Source organism: Nannobrachium achirus, assembly GCF_963921795.1.
Source record: "Nannobrachium achirus genome assembly, chromosome: 11".
Lineage (NCBI taxonomy): Eukaryota > Metazoa > Chordata > Actinopteri > Myctophiformes > Myctophidae > Nannobrachium > Nannobrachium achirus.
Genome location: NC_137820.1, coordinates 22,196,512 through 22,222,249, shown reverse-complemented (window position 1 = coordinate 22,222,249; position 25,738 = coordinate 22,196,512). Strand labels below are relative to the sequence as shown.

The 25,738-nt window shown below is 42.6% G+C and overlaps 3 protein-coding genes across 3 annotated transcripts in view; 1 reads left to right on the top strand and 2 right to left on the bottom strand.

Annotated features, from left to right (window-relative positions):
- mapk8ip2 (mitogen-activated protein kinase 8 interacting protein 2) overlaps nt 1-25,738 on the top strand; it is a gene marked incomplete at both ends in the record, with an annotated part of 62,040 nt that overhangs the window by 22,910 nt on the left and 13,392 nt on the right. The window contains 3 exons of the mRNA XM_080737692.1: nt 15,428-15,533; nt 24,057-24,290; nt 25,237-25,321. Of these exons, the coding sequence (XP_080593818.1) occupies nt 15,428-15,533; nt 24,057-24,290; nt 25,237-25,321 (425 nt within the window). The remainder of the gene's footprint in view (nt 1-15,427; nt 15,534-24,056; nt 24,291-25,236; nt 25,322-25,738) is intronic.
- LOC308294821 (gastricsin-like) lies at nt 610-4,791 on the bottom strand (the record flags this gene model as incomplete). The annotated part of the gene is made up of 9 exons (XM_080737696.1): nt 610-774; nt 966-1,064; nt 1,263-1,410; nt 1,623-1,739; nt 1,896-2,095; nt 3,308-3,426; nt 3,817-3,934; nt 4,475-4,619; nt 4,739-4,791. 9 exons carry the CDS (start codon nt 4,789-4,791, stop codon nt 610-612), a joined length of 1,164 nt encoding a protein of 387 aa, XP_080593822.1.
- On the bottom strand, nt 8,070-11,977 carry LOC308294822 (gastricsin-like; the record flags this gene model as incomplete). Its single annotated transcript, XM_080737697.1, has 9 exons — nt 8,070-8,234; nt 8,769-8,867; nt 9,249-9,396; nt 9,614-9,730; nt 9,878-10,077; nt 10,447-10,565; nt 10,960-11,077; nt 11,652-11,793; nt 11,925-11,977. The coding sequence occupies 9 exons, from the start codon at nt 11,975-11,977 to the stop codon at nt 8,070-8,072; spliced, it is 1,161 nt and encodes a 386-aa protein (XP_080593823.1).

The window sequence follows — 25,738 nt, the reverse complement described above, 5'->3', positions numbered from 1 at the left end:
TTTCCATAATGAAACATGCTCTCTCTGAAACAGTGGAACTGTTATTAAGTGCTGGTAATAAGCTCATTGTCATGTGAACTGTTAACTTTATAATTATCCGTTTTAGTCCCATAGCCAGTTTTAAATGGACCCTTACAAATACAAATGAGACATTTAATTAACATTTAATGAAAAAGTCCTATGCCAAAATGTATTTTTACACCATTTAAAGTATAATTACTCTCTAGTATCTACAGTAGTCTCTTCTGTGGTTCATTTCAATTCATTTCAATCCCCAGCAAAATAGTTAAACTAATTGCTCTGCTATGCCATCTAGTGTCACTTGACTGTATTGCAGAAGATAAGCTGAAAGGACGGCCTCCTATTTTTAGACACTCCCATCTCCAGAGAGACCGGTGGGTGTCCAGAGGTACCTACAGATACCTGAGGCGACTCAATTTTCTGTGAACCACTGTAGCAAGAAGTTCATACATTAGGTAGAAGGTAGGTGTAGTTTGATGATACTTTGGTATCATCAAACTATACCTGTGATATTGGTTAGACATAAACACAGTAATCATTATCCGGTTATCAGGTTTTGGAGGTACGGTCAGGTCACAGCAGTGATGTTTAAGCAGCTGTGGCGAAGCCAAGGCGGTTGTTGGTGCGGTCGTAGACGGAGTAGTACTCCCTGAGGAACACATCACCAAGGATCCACAGTGGTTGTCCGTTTTGAGAGGGCAGATATGTGGGGCTGATGGCCACTGAACAGAACTGGTATCCATTCTGGTAGTGCTACAGATTGAGACAGGATAAGATGTGAGTCTCATCAAAACATTGCGCACGCATATATCGTGAAACACTGCCGGGTGCATGTGTGTTGGCTCATGCAAACAGAGACACGTGCTAAAACATTTATGCATGCAGTTGAATGTGCACAACACACTAATATAATGTACATTCAGGAAAAAAAAATATGAACTTACCTGCTGGATGTAAGCAGAGGGAGGCAGAGGGAAGGAGACCCCGCTGATGACGAAGTTGAGAGTTGGCAGGTTGTACATCTGGTTGCAGTTCACCACATACTGGAAAAAAGATGATCACTTAAGGACAGTGATAGGAGCATGATATTGGGCATTGACACATGTTAGCAAAATCATAACCAACCTCATCATGTTTAGAATGCAAATGTGCTCTGTACTCTGTTTGACTTTACCTACCATTACAAGCAATACAGCAGTGTAATGTCATTCTTTGTGCGTTTGTGTGTTTGGTGTCCTTACCATTCCGTACTGGCTCTGCTGGGCTCCAATGGACTGCATGATGCTTCCAATCACCTGCCGAGGGGCAGTCAGCTGGGAGGTTCCAGTGTCAACGATGGCCTGACAGCCCCCAGAGCACCAGCCTGTCTGCTGGCCATTAATCCCGAATCTGCCGGGCACCACACACATTACAATGCCATTAGAATGCACAGTGGTGGAGAAGACCCAAAGGAACATGTGAACGGAAATACAAGTAACGTCTAACATAGATTCTGGAGAACACAACACTATACGATAGCATTCAAGCAGACTTGTAAGATGTTTGCCTGTTCATTCTGATGGAATCTTATGGGACGATTGGAACTTTAAAACAGTACAAACCCATCAACACCAATCTGCCAGTAGGTTTCAGAAGTGACAGGAGTCCAGTAGATCTGGCCCTGGTACTTGCTGGTGTCCACTCCTCCAAAGGACAGCTCACTGCCCTGCTGTCCTTCCCTGGACAAGACAACATCCCATAGCTTAGCTGCAAGCGTCATGTGTTAAGAGTAGCTGTGTCGTTGTTAATAATGTTAGGTGTAAAATATGCTGTTACTGCTGTATACAGTATGAGCACTGTTCATTTTCAGTGTACAGTGCATGCTGCTTGGTTACCTGGAGAGGTAGAAAGCGAAAATGTTGTAATTCAGCAGGTTTTGATTGATCATGTTGTCAAAGACTGGGGTCTCTCCTCCAGCTGAGATGGAGGGGTAGGCAAGGCCCATGATGCCATCAAACTTGGCCACAACAAAGTTCTGACCGGGCTCGTTAGTGCTCAGACCAATCTCTTGGTTGGTGATGGTGATGCCACCAACCTGTAGGGTACATCACAGAGTAAACAACACCAACAGCCACTGCTCAGCCAAGGGGAAACCTCCCTGGTCACGGGAGTTATTAGGCTTCCGGTCATGGCTACTCTTCTATACCAGTGGTTCTTAACCTGTGGTTCGGCACCCTCAGGGGGGTCCCCACATTATTTTGGGGGGTCCACAGATGATTAACTTATTGTGCAACGTGTTTTTCTCACTCAACAGTAAACAAACCAACATAAAATGTAAGTGTATAGAGCAGGGTTCACCAATTAGGTTTCCCCAAGGGCCGAATTATGTCTAGGGTACCAAGCCAACTACTACTTACTGGCATCAGCTGGACACTAGCCTTGGAAACCCAGGCTTTTATTTTGTCGATTGGAAGAAAAATAAAAGCCTGGGGTAACCTGCTGCAATTTCTGGCATAGGAAGTGGGAGGCGGGCCATGGCACAGATCGTGAACCAATAGGATCCACCGGCTGTTTTCCCCTCTAGACCAAAATCAGCCTGTGTTATGGAAGGCTAGCTGGACACAGACACACACACCTTCCCTCTGCAGTGCTCTGTGTCTGTCTCATTTCTCTCAAAAGGCCATTGAATGTGATTGAAAATGATTAAGGATTACTGTGATTATGGTAGGCTTATGTTTCATATTGCACTCAACATACCTGTAACTTTCACTACTCCCCCAAAATATTTTGTTGGAAAAAAAGAAAGAAAACGCGGGCCGCAAATGGCCCGCAGGCCGCCTATTGGGGAACCCTGGTATAGAGGGTATCTACACATTTCTAAAGGGACAATATTAAGGACTTTTAATACCTCTAAAATGACAAATTAAACATTGGCCAAATTGTCAAATGTTAAAAATTGTGAAAATAGACGATCTACATGCTCACTGGGTCCCCAGTTCAAATATAATTATTTTGGGGGTCGCAGCCTGAAAAGGTTTAGAACCACTGTGCTACACTAATAGTGATATTGTGATATTGATATTGTTGTTATTTACTGTCATGAATATATTAATACTAGGGAAATGTTCAGAATTCAGATAATTTAAACATGAAGCAAACCTTTGAAGTAAAGCCCAGGGTGTATGATTACAGCGGCAGTAAGCAATCTATAGCATATTTGTGAATCTCTGGAACAGACACCTTTTTTTATCATCTGTGGGGTTTATTTTTTTATGACAGACAGATATCCATGGTTACTTAAACTCACATTGACGGTGTCATATCCGAAAACTCCAGAGAGGCTTCCAGCTCCATAGGGCAGGTAGAAAGTCTGGCCGATGGCAGAGTAGGTAGAGGACTGCTGGGGGTTGAACTTTGTGTGAGTGTCTGTAAATAGCACAAGTCAGAATTATCATAACAATCTCCAACAAACAGACTACTACAGATGACTACAGACTGGCAGTTGATGAACCAATCCTTATGCCCACAGAGCCTGTTGATAGTCTTGTAATTCATTTCAACATCCGATTTCCATGACCCTCTCTCTGCACGTTAGCCAATATGCTCCCCAAAGACCAATAATCAAAAATATGAATCCAATGTACAGCATGTTCTGTACAGCATGTAGTCTTTATATGCACTGACAAAACAGACATTCTGTAACCTCAGTTTTTCCTCATGTTTTTAAGTTCAAAGTTATATACAGTAGATAGATGATAGTTTGTGGGCTGATGTTTATTGGTTTCAGCATTTCCACTACAGACGGTTTGTACTCACTGCAGGCCTGAGTGTTGCACTGTACGGAGTCCACCCACAGGTTGGAAGATCCAGTGTCAAACAGCACCTGGAAGGACTGAGGGGGGGTCCCAATGCTGATGGGTCCATAGTAGGTGGTCTGGTGGGAGCACACGTGTTAGAGTTATACAGCCAGATAGAAGGAAAACTCTTGTACACTTGGTTGGATAATAATACTCTGTAGTATGTGTCAGACACAGTCACCTTTGTCTATCAGGGTTCCTGATATGCAGGTGTGAAAAATGTCGGAAGGTATACAGTATAGTATATAGATCAAGCATAATTTGAATTGTCTTATATTCTTGGGAATCTTGCCAAACATTTAGAAACGTGTCATTTTTTAATATGGCCACAGCAATTTGGACTGACAGCCATCACACTGACTGAACACAATGACAATTTTAAAATCTTAGTATAATGTGTAGAATTTGTAAGTGGGACACACTGAAACCTGCTTTAAGGCCTTCCTTTAATTCCTCTTCCATTATACTGTACCATATGTACTGCAATAAAGCACAGAAATTCCAATTGGGCGTTGAAAGTTCTGTGAGTTTCTCAAAAGGAAAGAGAGATGTGATTGCAGTAGGTAGTATTTATATGAAAGACAGTGAAGTGACACCTTTAGTCAAGGTGTTCTTACATCAGCATAGTTGTTGATGTACATGTTGGCGGAGCCAGCAAACTCATTTCCCTGGTAGTACTTCAGAGCGGGGTCCTGGTAGGGAATTTGTTTGCCCTGTTCCATCAGGGCCTGACGCATGGACTTATGCTTAGTCAGAGGAACCCTGGGAAGAGAGGGTACAACAGACAAACAAAATATGTTTGGTCCCAATGTTCCAATGGCATGTCAAAAGGTACAGGTCATAGAATGTGTGGTGTAGAAAGAAAGCAGTTAGTTCCTTACCTGTGGATGCCCTCAGCAAGCACCGCACAGACTAGAAGAATAAGGTACTTCATGTTTCTCCCTTGTATCTCACTGCACTCCGGGATGAATACACCTTAGTCCGGGATAGAACAGGCCTTATATACTATTTTATATCAGACCCTTCCTTATCAACTCTAAAATCATATCAGTTGAGATGGGGTGACCCTTCTTTCAGACTCTGAATAATGTTATTTGCCTTTGAAGTATTCATACAGTACATTGCCTTCATATCACCTCTTTGTGATAGTGAACTTAACAAACACCCGCACAACACTTCACAAAGCACTTTATGCATCTTTATGATAACATGAGTGAAGGGGTGTTTCATTTCAGCTGAAGGGACATACTGTACCTGGTACGTTTGTTGAATCTTTAATACAAAGGGTACATTTAACACCTGAAGGGAAGTTGGCATTTATTAACGCTGCCATAATTGTGATAAATAGCAGTTTTAAGCACCTGAAAACTTTGGGACTATTTCTTAAATAAATTAAAATGGTTTCACTTTCAACTGAAATAAACGTCCTTCTAATGTGTGAGGGGCTGTGATCTTTCCATTATGTTTTCATTTATTTTATATACCGTATATACTGTATATATATTTTTTATGTTCTGTCTTCTATCAAGAATTTCATCTCTCTCTCTCTCTCTCTCTCTCTCTCTCTCTCTCTCTCTCTCTCTCTCTCCCTCCCTCTCTCTCTGTCAGAGTAAATCTTGAAATATGAGAATATTATATGTGAATATATATGCTCCTTTTGGGTAATTTCTATAATTTCAATTTTGTGTTCACTTATTCTTCATTTCAACTGGCGTGATGTTTTACCCACATAAACACAAATCTGCTGATAGCTGAGTCTGAATAATAGAGCCCAATTTATGACAGTTGGAGTGTAGGTTGTCCTGAACATGAATAGATTGAGTAATTATTTTTCACTGGCACATTTGCTTTTTTTCATTTCTTGGTTTCTGCAAAGCCATTTATTTGATAAGCTTCCTAAACACAATCACCTGGATGCAAGAACCTTTGCTTCATGTCTAGTGATGTCAATTAAATCGTCAGTGGTATGACAAATTATTCGTATCTGAAGAACTGACTCCTTGGTTGACTTGAGTTTCAGGGGTGTGGGATGATATCTATTGGCCAGCACAGCAGTAGGGTGTTTTGATCTGTATCTTTTCTGTATTTAGTCCAGGGGTCTTCAACGTTTTCAGGCCAAGGACCCCTTAGTTGAGAGAGAGATGAGGCAGGGACAACCTTTTCATAGATTCCATATAGTTTCATTGTTTGACAGCACAATCATCTTATGTATCGTATTTTGGATTCATGTCAATTTGTGTTTTCAGATATTTAACCACTTGAGCCTTAATTACTTAACACATCTACTGCCTCTTAATCTGAAGGTTGCTTGGTGCCTCGGCGCCACGTCGTTTCCTCCGTCGGCCGCCGCTATTATTTTGAAGGGCCGGAAGGGGGTTGTTTTTGTTTTTTTGGATTATCACTTGACGGCAACGATTACGTCATCTAGTCACATGACAGTGTGGGACAAGAAGAGGCAAGATGGCTGCGCCCTGCCTTGTGCCTTGTTTACATTTAGATCTGCTGCAAAATGTCTCAAAATGGCTATTTTGTTTAAATGAAGTTTCTTTATGGGCCTCTCCATTGACTTAACATTGAGGAGCTTCACTTCGCGTGCACGCCCAACGTGCGTTGTAAACAAATCGCCGACATTACCGATGCGAGCGGGACCGGAGCGACATTAAGTAAGTAATAATATCTTTACTGTATATACAGTAAGATTCACAGTCCTCACCGTCAACGGCGCCATGGTATTAACCCTTTCAATGACGGTGAGGACTGTCAACGGCGGCGAAAAAGTTAATAAACTTGACCTTTTACTCTGTACTTAGTCAGCTCTTTTTCCCCTCTACACCAAACCTCTTTAAGGCGTTGTAAGCTTGTAGATCGGCTATTTTCCGCTACAATTCTCAGAATATGGACACTAGGGTTCAAGTTGTTAATATAAAAATTGGATTGGAAGATGTGGAGGACCCCCTGTAGTAACGCTGACCCCCTGTTGAACACCCATGCTCTACAGTAAACCTCACGTTGGGATCTTTTTCATTGAAGTCTTGTGAGCACGTCACCTTCAAAAAGACAAACGTTTCTAGAACCATTTAGATATTTTATCAATACATGGATTCTCTGTGGGATTATACTGTGCATTTTAGAGTCCACCTTGAACAAGTCAATTATTGCGTCAAATTATCTATCAACAGTAGTAGGGACAAATGAAAGACCCTTTTGACAGAACAGAGTTAAACGCAGTCAGTCTACTACATCCTTTAGCTGCATTGTGGCTCTCGTTGGACTGTTTTCACGTCTGCAGTGTTTATTGGGTTATGAGGGATGCTCCTACCTCTGCCCCACTGTGCTAAAAAGCGCCCTCGGCCATGGAGTCACTGTCACATTGATACTCGCTTTACTGATAATTGCTTTCACTCTAGTCAGAAAAATGCTTTCACACTGCATTGATTAACGTTAACTGTGCACGCACGCACGCACGCACGCACGCACGCACGCACGCACGCACGCACACACACACACACACACACACACACACACACACACACACACACACACACACACACACACACACACACGCGCACGCATAATGCACAATAATGAGAAGTTCCTCATGGCCTTTAGCCCATGGCTATGATAAAACATATTAGAATATTAAAACTTTCAATGTTTTACAATTTTTATTTATAATTTAATAGACATTCTGTATATCATACACCATCAACTATTTTAAATATTTGCACTACACTGTAGATGGCCTAGAATACAGGTCTGATCATGGGCGTGAAACTCTAAGCTAAGCTAACATATCGTCCAACCTGATTATTTAAAAGCAATTATAAGGAGAACAGTACTGGGATTTATAATTGGTTTATTTATTATCAATAAATGTGTGCTTTCATTCAACTAAAAACAAATTCTCTGCTAAACAAATCGACAAACATACCAAATTATAAATTGATCATTGTCTATATACCGGTATGGTTCAGACTCAATATCAACACAGTACAGATCAATTGAACGGCAAGTTGGTCTTCTAGTAAAATACCTACAAAGCCTCTCCAAAGGAAAGTTTCAGCAATAGCCAGATCTTGAATGGTAAGAAGTTCATACATTAGCTTAGGTATCATCAAACTATATCTGTGATACTGGTTAGACATAAACACAGTACTAATCATTATCCGGTTATCAGGTTTTGGGGGTACGGTCAGGTCACAGCAGTGATGTTTAAGCAGCTGTGGCGAAGCCAAGGCGGTTGTTGGTGCGGTCGTAGACGGAGTAGTACTCCCTGAGGAACACATCACCAAGGATCCACAGTGGTTGTCCGTTTTGAGAGGGCAGATATGTGGGGCTGATGGCCACTGAACAGAACTGGTATCCATTCTGGTAGTGCTACAGATGGAGACAGGATAAGATGCGAGTTTCATCAAAACATGCTTTTGTGACTGTGCTGGCTTGCACACGCTCATGCAAACAGACACAAGCTCAACCATTTGACACATTATATGCCAATTATAGCCTCCCAGCCTATGGGACCGCTGTTCATTGGCTAGGAGCCGTCGCCATGGTGACATGCTACAGCATGTGTCTGTGTGTGTTTTTTTGCAACTCTGCTGCCTGCGTCGTCTTTGTGTCGCTCGCGGATCTCGCGACCCACAGTGGGGTAGCTATGGGACTCGTATGCAGACAAAACAAAAAGAAGCAAGGCTTTAACTACCACAAACGTCACGTGTACGTCCCTGCAAATACATGGAACCAAATGAGTTATGACGGCCGTGCATGTTTGTATCGAGCGAGCGATTGCGCCTCTAAATACTTTCACGTCTTGAATGCCTTGGATCGGCTGCTCGCACCAGCAGCCTAGGATGAGCCTGGCGAAGCCGGGAAAACTTATAGTAATGTACATTCAAGAAAAGAAAAACTTACCTGCTGGATGTAAGCAGAGGGAGGCAGAGGGAAGGAGGTCCCGCTGATGACGAAGTTGAGAGTTGGCAGGTTGTAGATGTCGTTGCAGTTCACCATGTACTGGAAAACAAGAATATGACATCATACAGTAAAGCAGGAATAGGAGCATGATATTGGGTCATTGACGCAATGTTAAATTGTAATCAACCTCACCATGTTTAGAAAGCACATTTTGCTTCTGTACCATTTTAGCCTCGCATAGCCAGACAAATCTACCACTGCAACGAAGAATTGCCCTTACGCATTGATATTGTCTGGCTATGCGAGGCTAGTACTCTTTTCCTTTACCTACCTACAAGGTGACAACCTTGTAATGGTGCCGACCTTATAGTGGTATAATGTCATTCTTTGTGCCCTCAACTTTAGTGTGTGTATATGTGCGTGCGTGCGTGCGTGTGTGTGTGTGTGTGTGTGTGTGTGTGTATGTGTGTGTGTCCTTACCATTCCGTACTGGCTCTGCTGGGCTCCAATGGACTGCATGATGCTTCCAATCACCTGCCGAGGGGCAGTCAGCTGGGAGGTTCCAGTGTCAACGATGGCCTGACAGCCCCCAGAGCACCAGCCTGTCTGCTGGCCATTAATCCCGAATCTGCCGGGCACCACACACATTACAATGCCATTAGAATGCACAGTGGTGGAGAAGACTCAACGGAACATGTGAACGGAAATATATACAACTAACATCTAATCTAGATTATACGATAGCATTCACTATACTATAGCATTCAAGCAGACATTGTTTGCCTGCTGTTCATTCTGATGGAATCTTATCTTATGGGAAAGTGGAACTTTAAAACAGTACAAACCCATCAACACCAATCTGCCAGTAGGTTTCAGAAGTGACAGGAGTCCAGTTGATCTGGCCCTGGTACTTGCTGTTGTCCACTCCTCCAAAGGACAGCTCACTGCCCTGCTCTCCCTGCCTGGACAAGACAACATCCCACAGCTTAGTTGCAAGCGGCATGTGTTAAGAGTAGGCTATCTTTGTTGTTGTTAATAATGTTAGGTGTAAAATGTGCTGTATATGAGCACTGTTCATTTTCAGTGTACAGCGCATGCTGCTTGGATACCTGGAGAGGTAGAAAGCGAAAATGTTTTGATCCAGCAGGTTTTGATTGATCATGTTGTCCATGACGGGGGTCTCTCCTCCAGCTGAGATGGAGGGGTAGGCCAAGCCCATGATGCCATCAAACTTGGCCACAACAAAGTTCTGACCGGGCTCGTTAGTGCTCAGACCAATCTCTTGGTTGGTGATGGTGATGCCACCAACCTGTAGGGTACATCACAGAGTAAATAACATCAGGATGGAGGGGATTCAGTCAAGTACAGAAGCGCTAATGTAACTGAATTTGAGGAAGCTAAACAGCCACTGCTCAGCCAAGGGGAAACCTCCCTGGTCACGGGAGTTATTAGGCTTCCGGACTCCAGTCAGGGCTACTCTGCTACACTAATAGTGTTGTACTGATATAGATGTCATTTACTGTTATGACAGATTTAAGTTTATTATATTTAATTAAAGCCGAGGGTGTGTGATTACAGCGGCAGTAAGCAGTCTATATTTGTGAGACACCTTTTTTTTTCCATCTGTGGGGTTTATTTTGTTATGACAGATACGGTATCCATGGTTACTTAAACTCACATTGACGGTGTCAGATCCGAAAACTCCAGAAAGGCTTCCAGCTCCATAGGGCAGGTAGAAAGTCTGGCCGTTGGCAGAGTAGGTAGAGGACTGCTGGGGGTTGAACTTTGTGTGAGTGTCTGAAAATAGCACAAGTCAGAATTATCATAAAGGTAGCTCTCCACCAAACAGACTACTACAGATTACTACAGACTGGCAGTCGAATCAGTCGTACTGTATCTCCAGTCATATGAACCAATTGTTATGCCCACAGAGCCTGTTGATATTCTTGTAATTCATTTCAACATCTGAATTCCATGGACTTCTCTCTGCACGTTAGCCAATATGCTCCCTGAAGACAAAAATATTAATCCCAGGCAAGTACTGCATGTTCTGTCTTCATGCAATGACAAAACAGACTTTCTGTAATCTCAACTCTAATTTCCAACTTTCTGAAAACACGTGAAAATGTTTTTAAGTTCAACGTTATATAGATAGATGATACTTTGTGGGCTACAGACGGTTTGTACTCACTGCAGGCCTGAGTGTTGCACTGTACGGAGTCCACCCACAGATTGGAAGATCCAGTGTCAAACAGCACCTGGAAGGACTGAGGGGGGGTCCCAATGCTGATGGGTCCATAGTAGGTGGTCTGGTGGGAGGGAAGCACACGTGTTAGAGTTACAGCCAGATAGGAGGAAAACAACACATCATGCAAGTAACAAGAAATATGTCGAGTATCATCAAGGACGATGATACTCGACAGAAGAAGACATCGTGGATAATAGTACTCTGTAATATGTGTCTGACTTTACAGGTCTATCAGGGTTCCTGAAATGCAGGGGTGAAAAATGTCTTCAAGATCTAATCATTTTAATTTCCTTGTATTCTTGGGAATCTTCAGAAACATAATTATTTTAATATGGCCACAGCAATGTGGACTGACTTCCATCACACTGACTGAACACAATGACTTTTCAAGTATAATGTGTGGAATCTGTAACATGGGACACACCGAAGCTTGCTTTTAGGCCTTCCTTTAATTCCTCTACCATTATAGCTATACTGTATGTACTGCAATAAAGCACAGAAATTCCAATTGGGCTTTGCAAGTTCTGTGAGTTTCTCAAAAGGAAATACAGATGTGTTTACAGTAGGTAGTATTTACCGTATATGAAAGATAGTGAAGTGACATAGTTTAAGCTTTATAGTCAAGGTGTTCTTACATCAGCATAGTTGTTGATGTACATGTTGGCAGAGCCAAACTCATTTCCCTGGTAGTACTTCAGAGCGGGATCCTGGTAGGGAATTTGTTTGCCCTGTTCTCTCAGGGCCTGACGCATGGACTTATGCTTAGTCAGAGGAACCCTGGGAAGAGAGGGTACAACAGACAAAATATGTAAAAAAAATAATATGGTCTCCATATGTTTCCAATGGCATGTCAAAATGTACAGGTCATAGAATTTGTGGTAGCCTATAGAAAGAAAGCAGTTCCTTACCTGTGGATGCCCTCGGCAAGCACCGCACAGACTAGAAGAATAAGGTACTTCATGTTTCTCCCCTGTATCTCACTGCACTCCAGGATGGATACACCTTCGTCTGGGATAGAACAGGCCTTATATACTATTTTATATCAGACCCTTATCAACTCACAAATCATTTCAGCTGAGTTGGCACAAAATTGTTGGATTAAAAAAAAGCTGAGATGGGTTGACCCTTCTTTCAGACTCTGAATAATGTTATTTGCCTTTGAAGTATTCATACATTACATTGCCTTCATATCACCTCTTTGTGATAGTGAACTTAACAAACATGTTTATGATAAGAGATGAGAGAAGGGATGTTTCATTTCAGCTGAAGCGACATACTGTACTGTATCGGGTGGGTTTGTTGAACACCTGAGGTAAAATCGCACTCTTTCGAACGACCATCATTTCGCCCGGGGGGTTAGCGACTCACTCCACGGAGGTTAGGGTTAGGGCGAGGGTTAGAGTCGGATGTCGAAAAGATGACATGTAGTAACAGCGACACGCTCCCACACCTGAAGGGAAGTTGGCAATTAATAACGTTGCCGTAGTTGTGATAAATACTACCATAATATAGCACCTGAAAACTTTGGGGCTATTTCGAAAACAAATTCATGTTTTTCTTTTTTTTTTACATTTAAAAAATACACAGATAAATTAAATTGCTGGGGAGCGGGAAAAATAAAATAAAATACATTTGTATTGTGAGTACTGTATAGATAACCTACTGAAGAGCGGGAAAAATAAAATACATTTGTATTGTGAGTACTGTATGTGATCCCAGTTGTTTTGCTCAAACTTTGTTTGAATGTCCTTGTTTCTAAATCTACTAAAATGCTCTCTCAGCACTATGTTATTTTCCGGGTAGATACAACGCCACATTCATATAAACAGCAAGGTCAAGCCTATAGATATGGCTGTGACTTTAACTTTTCCACAAGTGGAAAATGTATGTGTTAGATCAAGGTTTTATCAGTAGCACCTTGAACACACAGTCTTATCAAACGTCCCCGTATCACACTACAATATTAACTTTTAATAGTCTTTGTATTAGAGGGCTACAAAACTGTATATGTGATATTTTGACTCTATTATATTAGAATTTGAATTTAGATTTTAACTGAATTTTATATTTACTGCTATAAAGATTTGCTGATATTTTGCAGTGAAATATCAATTCTGCCCTTTAAGTCTGTCTGCCACATTTAAACTGCAGCTTAACCACTTCTTAAACCTAAACATGGCCCCCTCCTTTTTTCCCTTTACACAAAATCTCTTCACTGAAAATAGCCGATCTACCGTACACACTCACAACATGTTGCAACGCAGTTTGTTGTGAGCTAATAGATCTGCTTTTTTCTGCAAATGTTCACTGAGGAAAATGTTCAATAGTGGCGTTAGGGTTCATTTGGTTAATGGATATACCAGACGTATTGCAATTGATGACAGATACTATATTTGATATTGATGCCGGTTCCTCAACACCTTCTGTGTGATCAGGTTGAGTTTTTGGAGCTGTGTGAAACACAGGCTCCCTATACGTGGCTGTGTGGGTCTGTGTGTGTGTGTGTGTGTGTGTGTGTGTCTGTCTGTCTGTCTGTGTGTTTGTGTGTATGTAGCCTGAACTTCCTAAACTTCGGCACGCCACTAGTCCCACAGTTTTGCCACCAAACACTCGCGCCATATGTCAAATTGACCGGCTTACTCGGGAATCGTGGGCTATTACTTTTCTAAGAGAAAGGTTCTATAGTTTAATTGATATTAATTTATTAGTGAATTAATTTTCCCCATTGACTTAGAATGGGAATCGCAAAAACTCACATTCAATTATTTGTCTCTCGCAAACCACAGGGGCTACAGTTTCAAGACTTGGAGAGGAGGTTCATAATGATTTCAAGGATTAAATAAAAAATAGTTGTGTCATTTGGCCTCATGGTGGCGCTATAACACCCCACTTTACGTTTTGGCCTGTAACTCTTGAACCGTAGGTCGGAAAATTAAAAATATTTTTTCCCTGGATTCCTTGGGTCATGACGCATCTCCCCATATAGGCCACGCCCATTTGCGCCATGATAGATTTTCCGCCATCTTGAATTTTCTCCAAAACACACTTTTTGCTCCTTTTCCTACATATTTTCTTCAAATGTCACAAAAAACGGTACACATGATCCACACACACACACACACACACACACACACACACACACACACAGCTCCACTTCACACGGGTGTGATTTATTTTTTGCTGCCTGGTTGGGGGCAGCCCAGGCCCTTACTGTGCAATGTGCATTCAACAGCTTTGTAGCTTGGGAGGTTAAACTCTTGAGGATAAGCCATGTTTTGGAAACCCACTGTGTGGCTATTTAGTCCCCGCCACTTATCCTCACTTTCACCTGTATCAACATGTCCTTATTCACGCCAGGTTATTAAATAGATTAGATAACACCTTCTGTATATGGCATGGTCTCGCATGTGATGCAGTCAGTAAACATCCATAGGTAATGTGTGGAGTGTGCTGTCCTCCTCGGTGGAAAAGCTGCAATGCAGCATTTCCCTCTGAGCTTCACACATTGTGAGAACCAACTGCTGCTGGTAGAGCAAAGAGCTGGCTGAAGCTAATGGGGCAGAGATGAGATAGAAACTAATCAAGATAACATGGGATATCATGGCTCATTTGAGAGACATACTTTTCCGTGCTGAGGCACTGTTGTAAATGGAAGTTCTCAGCTCTGAATAATGACAACTGCTTGGAGATGTACGCTAAGACTGGGCAAAATTAGAGCTTGACCATATGTATATCCATTTGGCCGCTGTTTCGGACATTATTTAACTTTTTAAACGTCTTCGGCATTTGCAATTATTCAGCCGATATGTCTCAATTTCCAACATGGCGTCCCTATATTGATAAACAGTAGGCTATAGGTGAACAAGTCCCCCCACCCATTATGTGTGTAATATTTTTATATTTACTTGTGTGCTTGTTGATTGCAATTTTAAATACTGCAATTACAAAGTTAAATATTATTTTCATATTTTGAATTGTAATAGAAAACAACTTCATAGATACATTTATATGATTGCAGTAGGCAGCATATGGATGGCAGTGAAGTGGCATAGTTGTTTTACATCTGAAATATATTTTGATATATTTTTTACCAGCATCAGACTAAAAAATCTAGCATCGGTTGGGCTCTAAAGATGTGCTTGATAAATGCAGCTATCTTTCAGCAGCAGAACTGTTGAACAATGTGTCACTGGGTGGAACAGAGCATGTGTGTACGAACTGCAACTTATCTATAGTGCATAAGTCTAAGTCTAAGACAAGGTAATATCTCGTAACAGGCATACCCAGAGCCAAGGCGGACATGAATCAAGAAGAAATTCCACCATTGGGGTGTCCAGTGATGGCAGCACAGATACAGTAGACCGTAGAATATTAATATTTATGAGATGATGTTTCTCTTGTGTTTTCACAGGCCAACCCACGATATCAGTCTGGAGGAGTTTGATGATGAGGATCTGTCTGAGATCACAGACGACTGTGGGATTGGACTCAACTATGACTCTGACCCATATGAGAAGGCAAGGCTCTCTTTTATCTCTTTCTTCTAATCTGTCTTAAAGCATTTAGCTTCTTTGTTGTTTTGTTCTCTCTCTCTCTTATGCACGCACGCACGCACGCACGCATGCACGCACGCACGCACGCACGCACGCACGCACGCACGCACACACACAGACACACACACACACACACACAGCTTTGTTGGTGAGTTATAAACATGTATACATGAATTTGTATACTGTGTGTATACAAATTCATATTCAAGTTCAGTTCAGTATTACAATGTTGTAGGCATTTTTTGTATGTACACTTGAACTGCATACAGCTCTGTGTTCAACTGGCTATACTTTTGATGGCCCCTGCTGAATGCAGAACACGCACATATGCACGTGCGCGCGCACACACATTGTGTTACTGTGTAGATTACCTCATGTAGACCTTGTTAATTGGACGTAAATGAGAGAGGTAAAATACATATGGAGATAAAATAAAGCTTGAGGCAGGAAAACAGAAAATATAGACTAAGAAATAAAGTGTTAGAGAATGAGCAATTAAGAGTGAAAGTGAGAAGACCAGAAGAGAATACCTTCTGTGGTTGGATATATGGATGTAGGTTAAGTGTGTCAGTAGTCACTCAGCTGGTCGTCATTACATTAGTGGCTACAGTCTCAGAGTGCCAGTAGTCCATATCATGATTAACATGGGTGGAAAGCAGGGACTAAATGAGAAAGATGTTATGCTGGTGCAGAGTGGGAGTGGGTAATACATTATGGTCACTGTCGGGCAGAAACCTCTTATCTCCAAGTTTCAAATTTGTACATTTTTTCCCAAAGCAAAGCCCTGCTTCATCATACAAGGCCGTTGCACAAAAGTAGTGAAAACAGTAGATCTACAAACACACACCGCCTCGCGGTGTGAGGCGTTGTGTGCTTGTAGATCGGCTGTTTTCACTAGTATAACTCATTTTTTAAATGATGAATACAAAACAAACGGTTTTGACATACAAGGTTTCCACCCGACAACGATGATTATGCTGTATCCACATAAGTGGATACAGCAGAACATAAAACCAGAACATAAAACCCTTCCGAAAACAACCACTAACCACAGCTCATTAACCCCTGTCTACCTGGCATACCTATTTTGGGCATGAAATTATAATATAATAATAAAAAAAAAAATCATCTTCCAAAATCTTCACCGATTTTCCCAAAATGTAACAAAAACTAGACCAGGTCAACCTGGTTGTGCCAGACCCCGGTTCTGCCAACCCTCTGTCTGTCATCATCATTTATGACATCATGCCTTTTGTAGGCATGTCATCATCATGTCATCATCATATATACCCTTTATATAGAAAACCCGGACAGACCGACATTTGCTTATGTAGGCCTACCCATTTCATGGGTCTGGCAAAAAAACACATTTTCAAATCGCTCGAAAACAGAGGTGCGTTGTGAACTTGAAGAAATTCGTCTTTCCCGCTGTTCGTCGTATAAGGCTCATTTCCGCTCCCTTCCTTTATTTTCCCCCATGTATCATCCCCTTAATCCTGAATTACACTTGTCCCTCAAAGCAATCATCTCATTGCGACCGAAGATCACAGTATACCATGAGAAATGTCGTAGCTTGTCCTTCCGTAACGGAAGTGATGTCACGTTACATCACCTCATCAAAGATCAAACCCTGGATATCCATACCGTCACTGTGACATCACTTCCTGTTCCACTTTCTGATGTCATCAATCCCAGGCCCTAACTGGCTCAAAAGCCTACTTTGCTCTGATTTACACCCTACCTTCCATTAATAGTAATAAGTCCATATATATGTATATGGATATACCGGTATATTAATGAAGGACCCCTTATGCCCATATATGGAGATCCCAGGCATCAAACCCAGGCCCTAACTCGCCAAGGCCCTGCTTGGCGTTACTAATTAACATACATTTTATATATATACAGGTATATACAGTATTGTTCCTCTTTCCCCTCCTCCATCCTTTGAGATGTAAATGTACAGTATATACCAAGCTTGTGGCTTGGAGCCATGGCTGCAGCAGAGGGCGGGTGACCCAGAGCAGTTTGCTGCTATGCAGAGACAATCCACTCCCCCCCACCTCGTCTGTCTCTCCCTCCCTCGCTCTTGTCTCCCCTTCCCTTCCCTCTCTGCCACGCAGAGCGTTGCTCGGAGACGGAGCTCAGATTCCTTCCCACCTCAGCTCTCCTCCACCACCCCCTGCCTTTCTTCCCCTTCTCTCTCTCTCTCTCTTCCCCCTCTCACTTTTTCACACTCCTTCATCTGCCCGGGCAAGTGGGATTTAGCTGAGAGAGTCAGTTCCTGCACGTTAAGCTTCTGTGGCATAAATCTGTAAATCAGATTATTATTATTATTTTGTATTTTTGCTACCATCACGTTAATCCGAGCAAGAGAGAAGCCAAGCTATTTTTCTGATATGGATGCTGGTGAGGGTTTTTCAACAAAGCATCATTATTTAGTGTGTGAGAAAAGCCCATGCCCTGAAATTCTTGCGGGAGAGAGGCTTCAGAGATGGGGATGTTTTACTTGCCAATGAGGTCATAGTAAAACATGAATGCTTTTGCATTTTACTGTCTGCCTCAGTCTGTCTGTCTGTCTGTCAGTCAGTCATGATCAGTTTTACGCCTTCAAATAAATGCAGACTAACTTCCCTAGCCAGGCACAGCACAGGCCCTGACTGCTCATTTTACACAGTGTCAGTCCTTGTTATGTTACATCACAGCCCCGTCCCCACCATCACGGCCCACAGAGTTATCCTGCTGACATGGGATAGCGGACACACTGGATTAGAGAGCATGGCCATAAGCCAGGGGTTCTGTGTGTGTGTGTGCGTGCGTGCATGCGTGTGTGCTCGTATGTGTGGTTGTGGGTCAGTGTGCAGCTGTGAGGGTGTGTGTGTGAGAGCAAAAGAACAAGAGCAAAGACAGAGTGAAAGAGACATCTGCCCGCATGCGGTTTTGCATGCATTTGATCATCAGTGGGACAGAGGACAGTTTGTCAGGTCATCAGCAGCGGTTATCCAATCTCTTTCTGTACCAAGATAACACTGAGGTTGGCAGAGTGGCTCTTAGGGTTTTGACTTGGTATGATTCAGTCATAACAGTCTTTGATGTTTAGGATTAACAGCCAATCTAAACTGTGGGATTATCCTTCCCCTGCCCAATCCCCAGCTCGGGTAAACTCCCATTTGTTACGGGGGTTCAGGTTTTAATCTGCATAGCCCTCTTATATTAGTGCTTGACCTCTAGTGACACGTCCCTGCGTGCATAGACACATGTGAGAAGAGTGTGCGTGTACGCATAACGCCTGATTTAAACCAAATATAAATCTGGCATAACGCAACCACTTGCACATCTCTACAGACTCGATCATTACCCATCACTTCACTCTCAAACTAAACATTTTAAACTGTTTAGCATTGAGATGTTCAATCCTTTTACTAAGCAGAGCCCAGAGACAGGCAATTAGAGATAATCTGTAATGGAGATCTTACTCATGTTTTTCTAACTCAATAAAACGGACCCGGATCTAATTTATTTCTGAATGTCACAACACTGAGATAATGAAAGGCCAGGCTTGAGTGGCTTATGGAAGTTTACTGAGAATGTTTTTGAGTTTTTAAATTTAGTTTGTGATGAGGACGGACACACGTGATGCACGCACGCACCGCACGCACGCACACACAGATACCCTCTGCATCTTTACCATCTCACCTCTAATTCTCCACTTCCTGTTATTCCCAAATATCCATCTCTGTCTCTCCCTGGGCACTGATTGAACACCTGTGTACATGTATTATTCAGGAAGTGCCAGAGCAAACGCCTGAAGAGCGATGGTGTTTGTATCTCGGCTACCACAGCAGGCCTGGTGTTGTTTTTTACATGTGGAGATGGAAAAGAAAAACCCCTGCACACTGTCTTCAAATGCAATTAAAAGGAAATCACAACATTTCGGTTCACCTTCACAAGGCTATCTTTTATTTTTCAAATGTGTAGATACTGTAGAGCACTGTTTCCCAAACACTGGGTCGAGACTCATTTGTGTGTTGTGGACACATTTTTATGGGTCCCTTTATGTTTTTGTTTCCTATTGTTGTTCATTTCAAAGCATTTAAAAAAGAAAATCAGTAATTTCTTTAAGAAAGCAAAGAAAAATCTAAGAAAACAAAAATGAAAATAGCTGATCTACAAGATCACAATGCGGTGCGAAGCGACGCGTTGTGAGCTTGTATATCTGCTATTTTCATTTGTTTGGGTCCTGGCCAAACGTCTAATTTCTCTTTGGGGTCTTGAGCTAAAAGGTTTGGGAACCACTGTAGGACATTTACTGACACAGTGATGTCATTGATAAATGGAGGGCCATTTCAGACCACTCTCTTATCATTGGAATCATTGGTTGGGTCGTAAGTGGTTGATCAATAATAAGCTGCAATCACAACTCATACAACCCACTATACTAACCCGCCAAATGCCCCAAGAATGTTTGATGTGTACATGTGTGACCACACATGCCCACAAACACACGTGTACAGATATGCTCAAAATCATTGACAGTATCATTGTCATAATGGGCGCAAAGAACAACACACTTGTGATTATCTTTGGTTAAGATCCCAGTCTTTTTTAAATAAAAACATTGAAGGTGAAGATGTATTGACATCGAAACATTGTCACGTTATTTGCCTGCACCCTTTTAATATAAAAAAGATGTACAACCATTAGAGGTGCTGAAGAAACAGTATTAAGGAACCTCTTAAAGAACCATACAGGAGCTTAATAGGTTCTGAACCTCTACCGGCCCCTAAAGAACCATTGAAGAACCACCATTCATTTTGTTAATAAGTAACTACTGCACCATACTGTACCATACTCTCTCTCACTATCCACTGGTGGTCACTTCCTTGTTAGATCTGGAAAAAAAGAAAACTCTTCATGATGAGACACCTCATTAGTCCTAATATTACAGCTCCATATAATTCACTCTCACCAGTTGTCATCACACAAATTGCTGTGCATGCGTCATGCCTGGGCTATCCTATCTCCCAAGACTCCCTCAGCTGTCCACTGCCTCCTTGTATCAGCTGGACACTTGAGCTACCAGTATGTACTCAGTGCACCATCAACCTACTTCTCTCCTCCGAGAGCGCTGTAGTCATTGACGAGCTATCATGTTTCTCTCTTGTGATTCGCTTCAGCAGAGTTAATGGATGCAGCATCAGCCATGCTGAACGAGCCTCCGGTCTGAAACAGAATGTCAGATTAGAACTGGTCATCGTTCAGGGTCACTGAACTGTTGCGCTCGCGTTGCAGAGCAGAAACCCACGCATAAGTCTGTGTTTTTAAGGATAGCTGTTGGGTTACTTATAATTAAGATACAATACCAGTAAGACTCCCTAATCGGGAGATAAGCGACCGTCAGGTCACAGTGTGATTTTAGTCCAAAATATGTAGGAGCTGTGCAATATTAACCTGCTGTGTTTGCATGCACGCATGTTTTCTCATAATGTGTGTGTTGTTCAGATGTAGGTGTGTGATATGATATAAGCATAGCCAGTCACAGAGTGGTTGCATGACATACTGTAATTTCATTGTCATTGAATACGATTAGTCGGTCCAATCCCTGGGAGCATGAAAGAGGGCTAATCTCATTCAATCTCAATCATCGGCCCTCCATAAGCAGAGTCGTGCTTGCGTAAGTCTGCTGAATGGTGGGCGGTCATGGGGACCAGAGATGGGGTGTCCTTGGGAACCTGAGACCATGAGCATCGATTCTCAAAGGGAAACAACTCATATTTATAGCTGCTCTCTCTCTCTCTTCCTCTCCCCTGTGCCTATCTGTCTGTCTGTCTATCTGCCAGGTGGGCTAGCTAAATAATGCTTTCATTACAGTGTGTATCTCCTTCACCTCAGACAGTTGTGTGGCTTTTCACATCCTTATTGATGGACCCCAAGATGCTAGAAGATATTATAGATCATCATTTCTGGCAAATGATGTATTACTGTAGGTCAGGATTTCACAGTGATAGAGTGTCGAGTCTAGTTTGTTGTGGCGGTTGAATTTGTATTATGATGACCTACACTGTCGCTGATAATAATGACAGATAATAAAACACTGCGTCACACGGCTAATGATGATGAATAACAGGTAATTCCATCACCCCTGCAACAGGAGAGAAGCAGAGAGGAACAATACGGGCTTCACGTGTAAACTGGGCGATGTGCACGTGTGTGCCTATAGATCGAGCGTTCATTTCTGTCACCATGGCATTAAGAGGCTTTTCGGTACACATCAGCAAAATTGTGTCAGGAGGTGGATGATCACCAGTGGAGAGCTGTGCGATGATGCCTCGTCTTGGAGGCTGGCACTGGGTCTCTGAGACAAGGAGAAAGTGCTGTGCTGTTCCAAATGCAAAGCAGAGCAGGATGGATCCTTCCCCTGTGCTTTTACTGTCAGATTCAAGATGGAGAGATGTGGCGTTTGTGCCAACTACACTGTAAAATCCTCACTGGTAATTTAAGGCTGCAATTTGGAACTCTTTTGAGAACATAACTTACAATAACTAGTGCATCTGCAGTGGTTGGAGGTGGCATCAAAGGGGGCTTGAGCCCCTGCCCTTTTACCTGTAAAAAGTGCCCTCTCCAGACCATGAATGCAGTTTTTACTATGGTGAAAGAAATGCAAATGCCCTCTTTCCCTGCTATACCTGAAGGCAGCATTCAAGAGAATTGCCCTGTCCAAACTCTCCTGAACTTGAATTCAGCATCTTATGTTGAAAGAATTGCCCTCTCTGTGTAGAAATCCATGCTGTACGTAGCTATAGCTGACCTCCAAGCTATTTTCGATATTTTCACCAAAAGGACCTTTTAGAAATTTCAGACCCTGCCTTCCTAACATTCTCTGCACGTCCCTGGTCTCCCTATACTCTTCCACTGAGAAAAGCAGTCCTGTGTTTGGGTTGGAACACGCGTAGAATCACGCGTGGTATTGCCTGAAGATCAGAACGCAATATCTCCCCTGCCCAAGCGAGCGTTCTGTCTTAGCTCGCCGGTAGATTTGTGTCTCCAACACAAGAGAGACCTACGTTCGAATACTAGGAATGCATTTCATGGATTGCAGCTTTAACTCTGAGATTATTATTAAAATGTAACAAAGTTGACCATATTGGGGGGGCAATTTGGTTAGACTGGTGCATTCTCAGAGTAACAATTACATGAAGAAAGAAACATGCGATACCTGCAGGATCATGGGGAAAGTGAGAGTGGTTGGTTTTACCCTGTGTTAGGCAACTGTAGAGGACTGAATTAATGAAGTAGCCTACAGTATGGTACATTTGAAATTGCGTTATGCTGCAGAAGAGCATAGAGCGTGTAGAGTCACGCATTCTAATCATTTTACCTTCATCCATATTGATGAAATAAAAGAATGCATTATATTAAGTCGTAGAAGCCCACTCTTTAATGCATCCACTGTAGAATCAAGAATTAGTTTGAATACACAAGTCACAACACAACACAACACACATGTGCTGTATGCTCCTGCAGAGGTGCAATGGGGTTTAAAAATAATGTACTTTACCACTGTCCTGTAAAGGCACTGAAACCCAAGAGGCTTTATTGATCCCACTTCACTGTCCTTTATCACCATTCTCTCTCATCTTTCTCTTTCACACACGCACGCACACGCACACGCACACACACATACACATACACCATCTGATGTCTCCTCTCTGTCTTTTGGGCGGTCCACCTGAGACGGCTCCATTGTTCCGCTCTCTGCGTGCTCTCACTGTATCCCTAAGTGCTTTCAGTGTTTCCGGCTCTCACCTTTCTGCCCTCACCAGGAGATTTCTAAAAACACTGCTGAACGCTGCATGTAGCTTCACTCTCCCATCCCACCTCACAATAATGTGTCTCTATACCTATTGCCTAGACATACAGTAGGTGCACATGTGCATGCACACACATGCACACGTATTCTTGTGAGTGTGCGTGCCTGTGAGTGTGCACGGACACACCACACATCCACGCGTACACACATACATCCTCGTCCACCTCAGAAAGTCAGAACACTCGTTCACGCCCACACACACTCACGCCTGCGCACACTCACACATACACGCACGCACACATACGCGCACGCACATGCACACGCACTCAGAACCTGGATACAGAAAATAAGACATCAGCAGAATCTGCTTTGACTGTTTATGTATATTCACTAACAAGAGTACCTCCCTACTGCAGTGCTTTGGATTGTGTACGTGTGTGTGTGCTGTGCGTGCGTGCGTGCGTGTGTGTACGCGTGGACGTGTGTCTGTGTGGTAGTGTTTCTGTGTGTTTGCACTCAATCAAAGAATATTGCACTCATTATTGTTCTTCTCCAAGGAACAGCAGGTGAAACTGGTAAAATAGGGTCAGTGGCTACTGTGGCTCCTTCATAGCTCTCTTTTAATCTTTTTCTTTAACGCCTGCATTCATTGACGTTCCCTCTACCTCCTCCACCAGGACTGTCTCATTCTGGAGAAGAACGAGATGCACCACCCGATCTGCTCCTTCCAGGACGACTTCCAGGAGTTTGAGATGATCGACGACGAGGACGACGAGGACGAGGACGATGAGGAGGAGGAGGTGGACCCCGACGTGCCCCCCTCCCCCTCGGCCTCCCCTCCCACCTCCCCTACTCTGGGCACTCTGAAGAGCAGGCCCACCACTCTGAACCTCACCACTGCTGTGTCACAGGTCTGGAGAACAACAGCCCGTTTCCCTTCACTTCAATTCAGTTCAGTTCAGTTCAGTTCAGTTCAGTTCAGTTCAATTCAATTCAATTCTGTTCAATTCTGTTCAATTCATCCATTTAGACCTGAACGCAAAATCTCTGTCACTGTAGATTTGAACCGCTTTAACCATTATTTAATTCTTTAACTATTGAAAAATAGCAGATATACAAGCAGATATACAAGCTCATACAAGCTTGTAGATCTGCTATTTTTGAAAAGAATCGCCAACATCTGTGCAAGTCTTTGAATGTTTTTGATTCTATAAATGTCTTCTAAATCAGTGGTTTCTAAAACTTTTTCATGTCAAGGATCCCCAAAATGACTTGTATTTGACCACGGACACCCCCCGTCTCAAAATATGTTGTTCCAGGGACCACTCAGAACCAAACATTTGAGTTACAAACGTTCGCTTTTAAAAAGAAATATTCAAAATCACGATTTTTCAAAAATGGCAGATCTACTGTGAGCTTTTATATCTGCTATTTTTCAATAGCTAAAGTATAAAATAATTCCAGGCCTTAATGGCTTAAAGTGTCAAATCATAACAAGTTATCTCAAGACACTTTACAGAAGGAGCAGAGACCAGAGCGGAGACCCCACCCTGAGTAAGCAATTTTGCAACAGTGGCAACGAAAAACTCCCCCTTAACTGGAAGAAGGGGGGGGGGGGCTGATATCTAATAACCGCTTGATCAAGTGCTGTTCTCTCCTTGCCTTTGTAACTAAATTAGGTCTAAAATGGATGTATGTGAGTCATGTGATGAACAAATTATCACTCTCGGTTATGCATAACCTTGGACAATGGCCGGGCAATAATTTCAAACATTCTGTAAACACAATAGAGTGCATGACCTCAGCATTGATCCTGTATAAGCCAATTACATCGCACACTGTCTCCTTTCTCATCAGGATTCCCTGAACAACAACAGCAACAACAGTCTGTCTCCAAAGAAAGGAAGCTGGCAGGACTCCCTACGAAACCCTTCTTCTCAAGGTGAGAGAAGTTACTGTCTGTAGCTCTGTTGAAGCTCTAGTCTAGACTGACCCATTGTTTTGGTTGATGGTGAATGTGGTGAATTGAATGGTTAACCGCTTGTAGATGTATTATTTCACTATATACATATATATTAAAAAAAACAATTGGGGGCTTTAAAATAATCACTCTCATGAGCTCTTCCCTACTGCAGTGCTTTGAAGTGTGTGTGTGTGTGTGTGTGTGTGTGTGTGTGTGTGTGTGTGTGTGTGTGTGTGTGTGTGTGTGTGTGTGAGAGTGTGTGTGTGTGTGTGTGTGTGTGTGTGTGTGTGTGTGTGTGTGTGTGTGTGTGTGTGTGTGTGTGTGTGTGTGTGTGTGTGTGTGTGTGTGTGTGTGAGAGAGAGAGAGAATTTCACCAATAATTACATGTCCAAATTA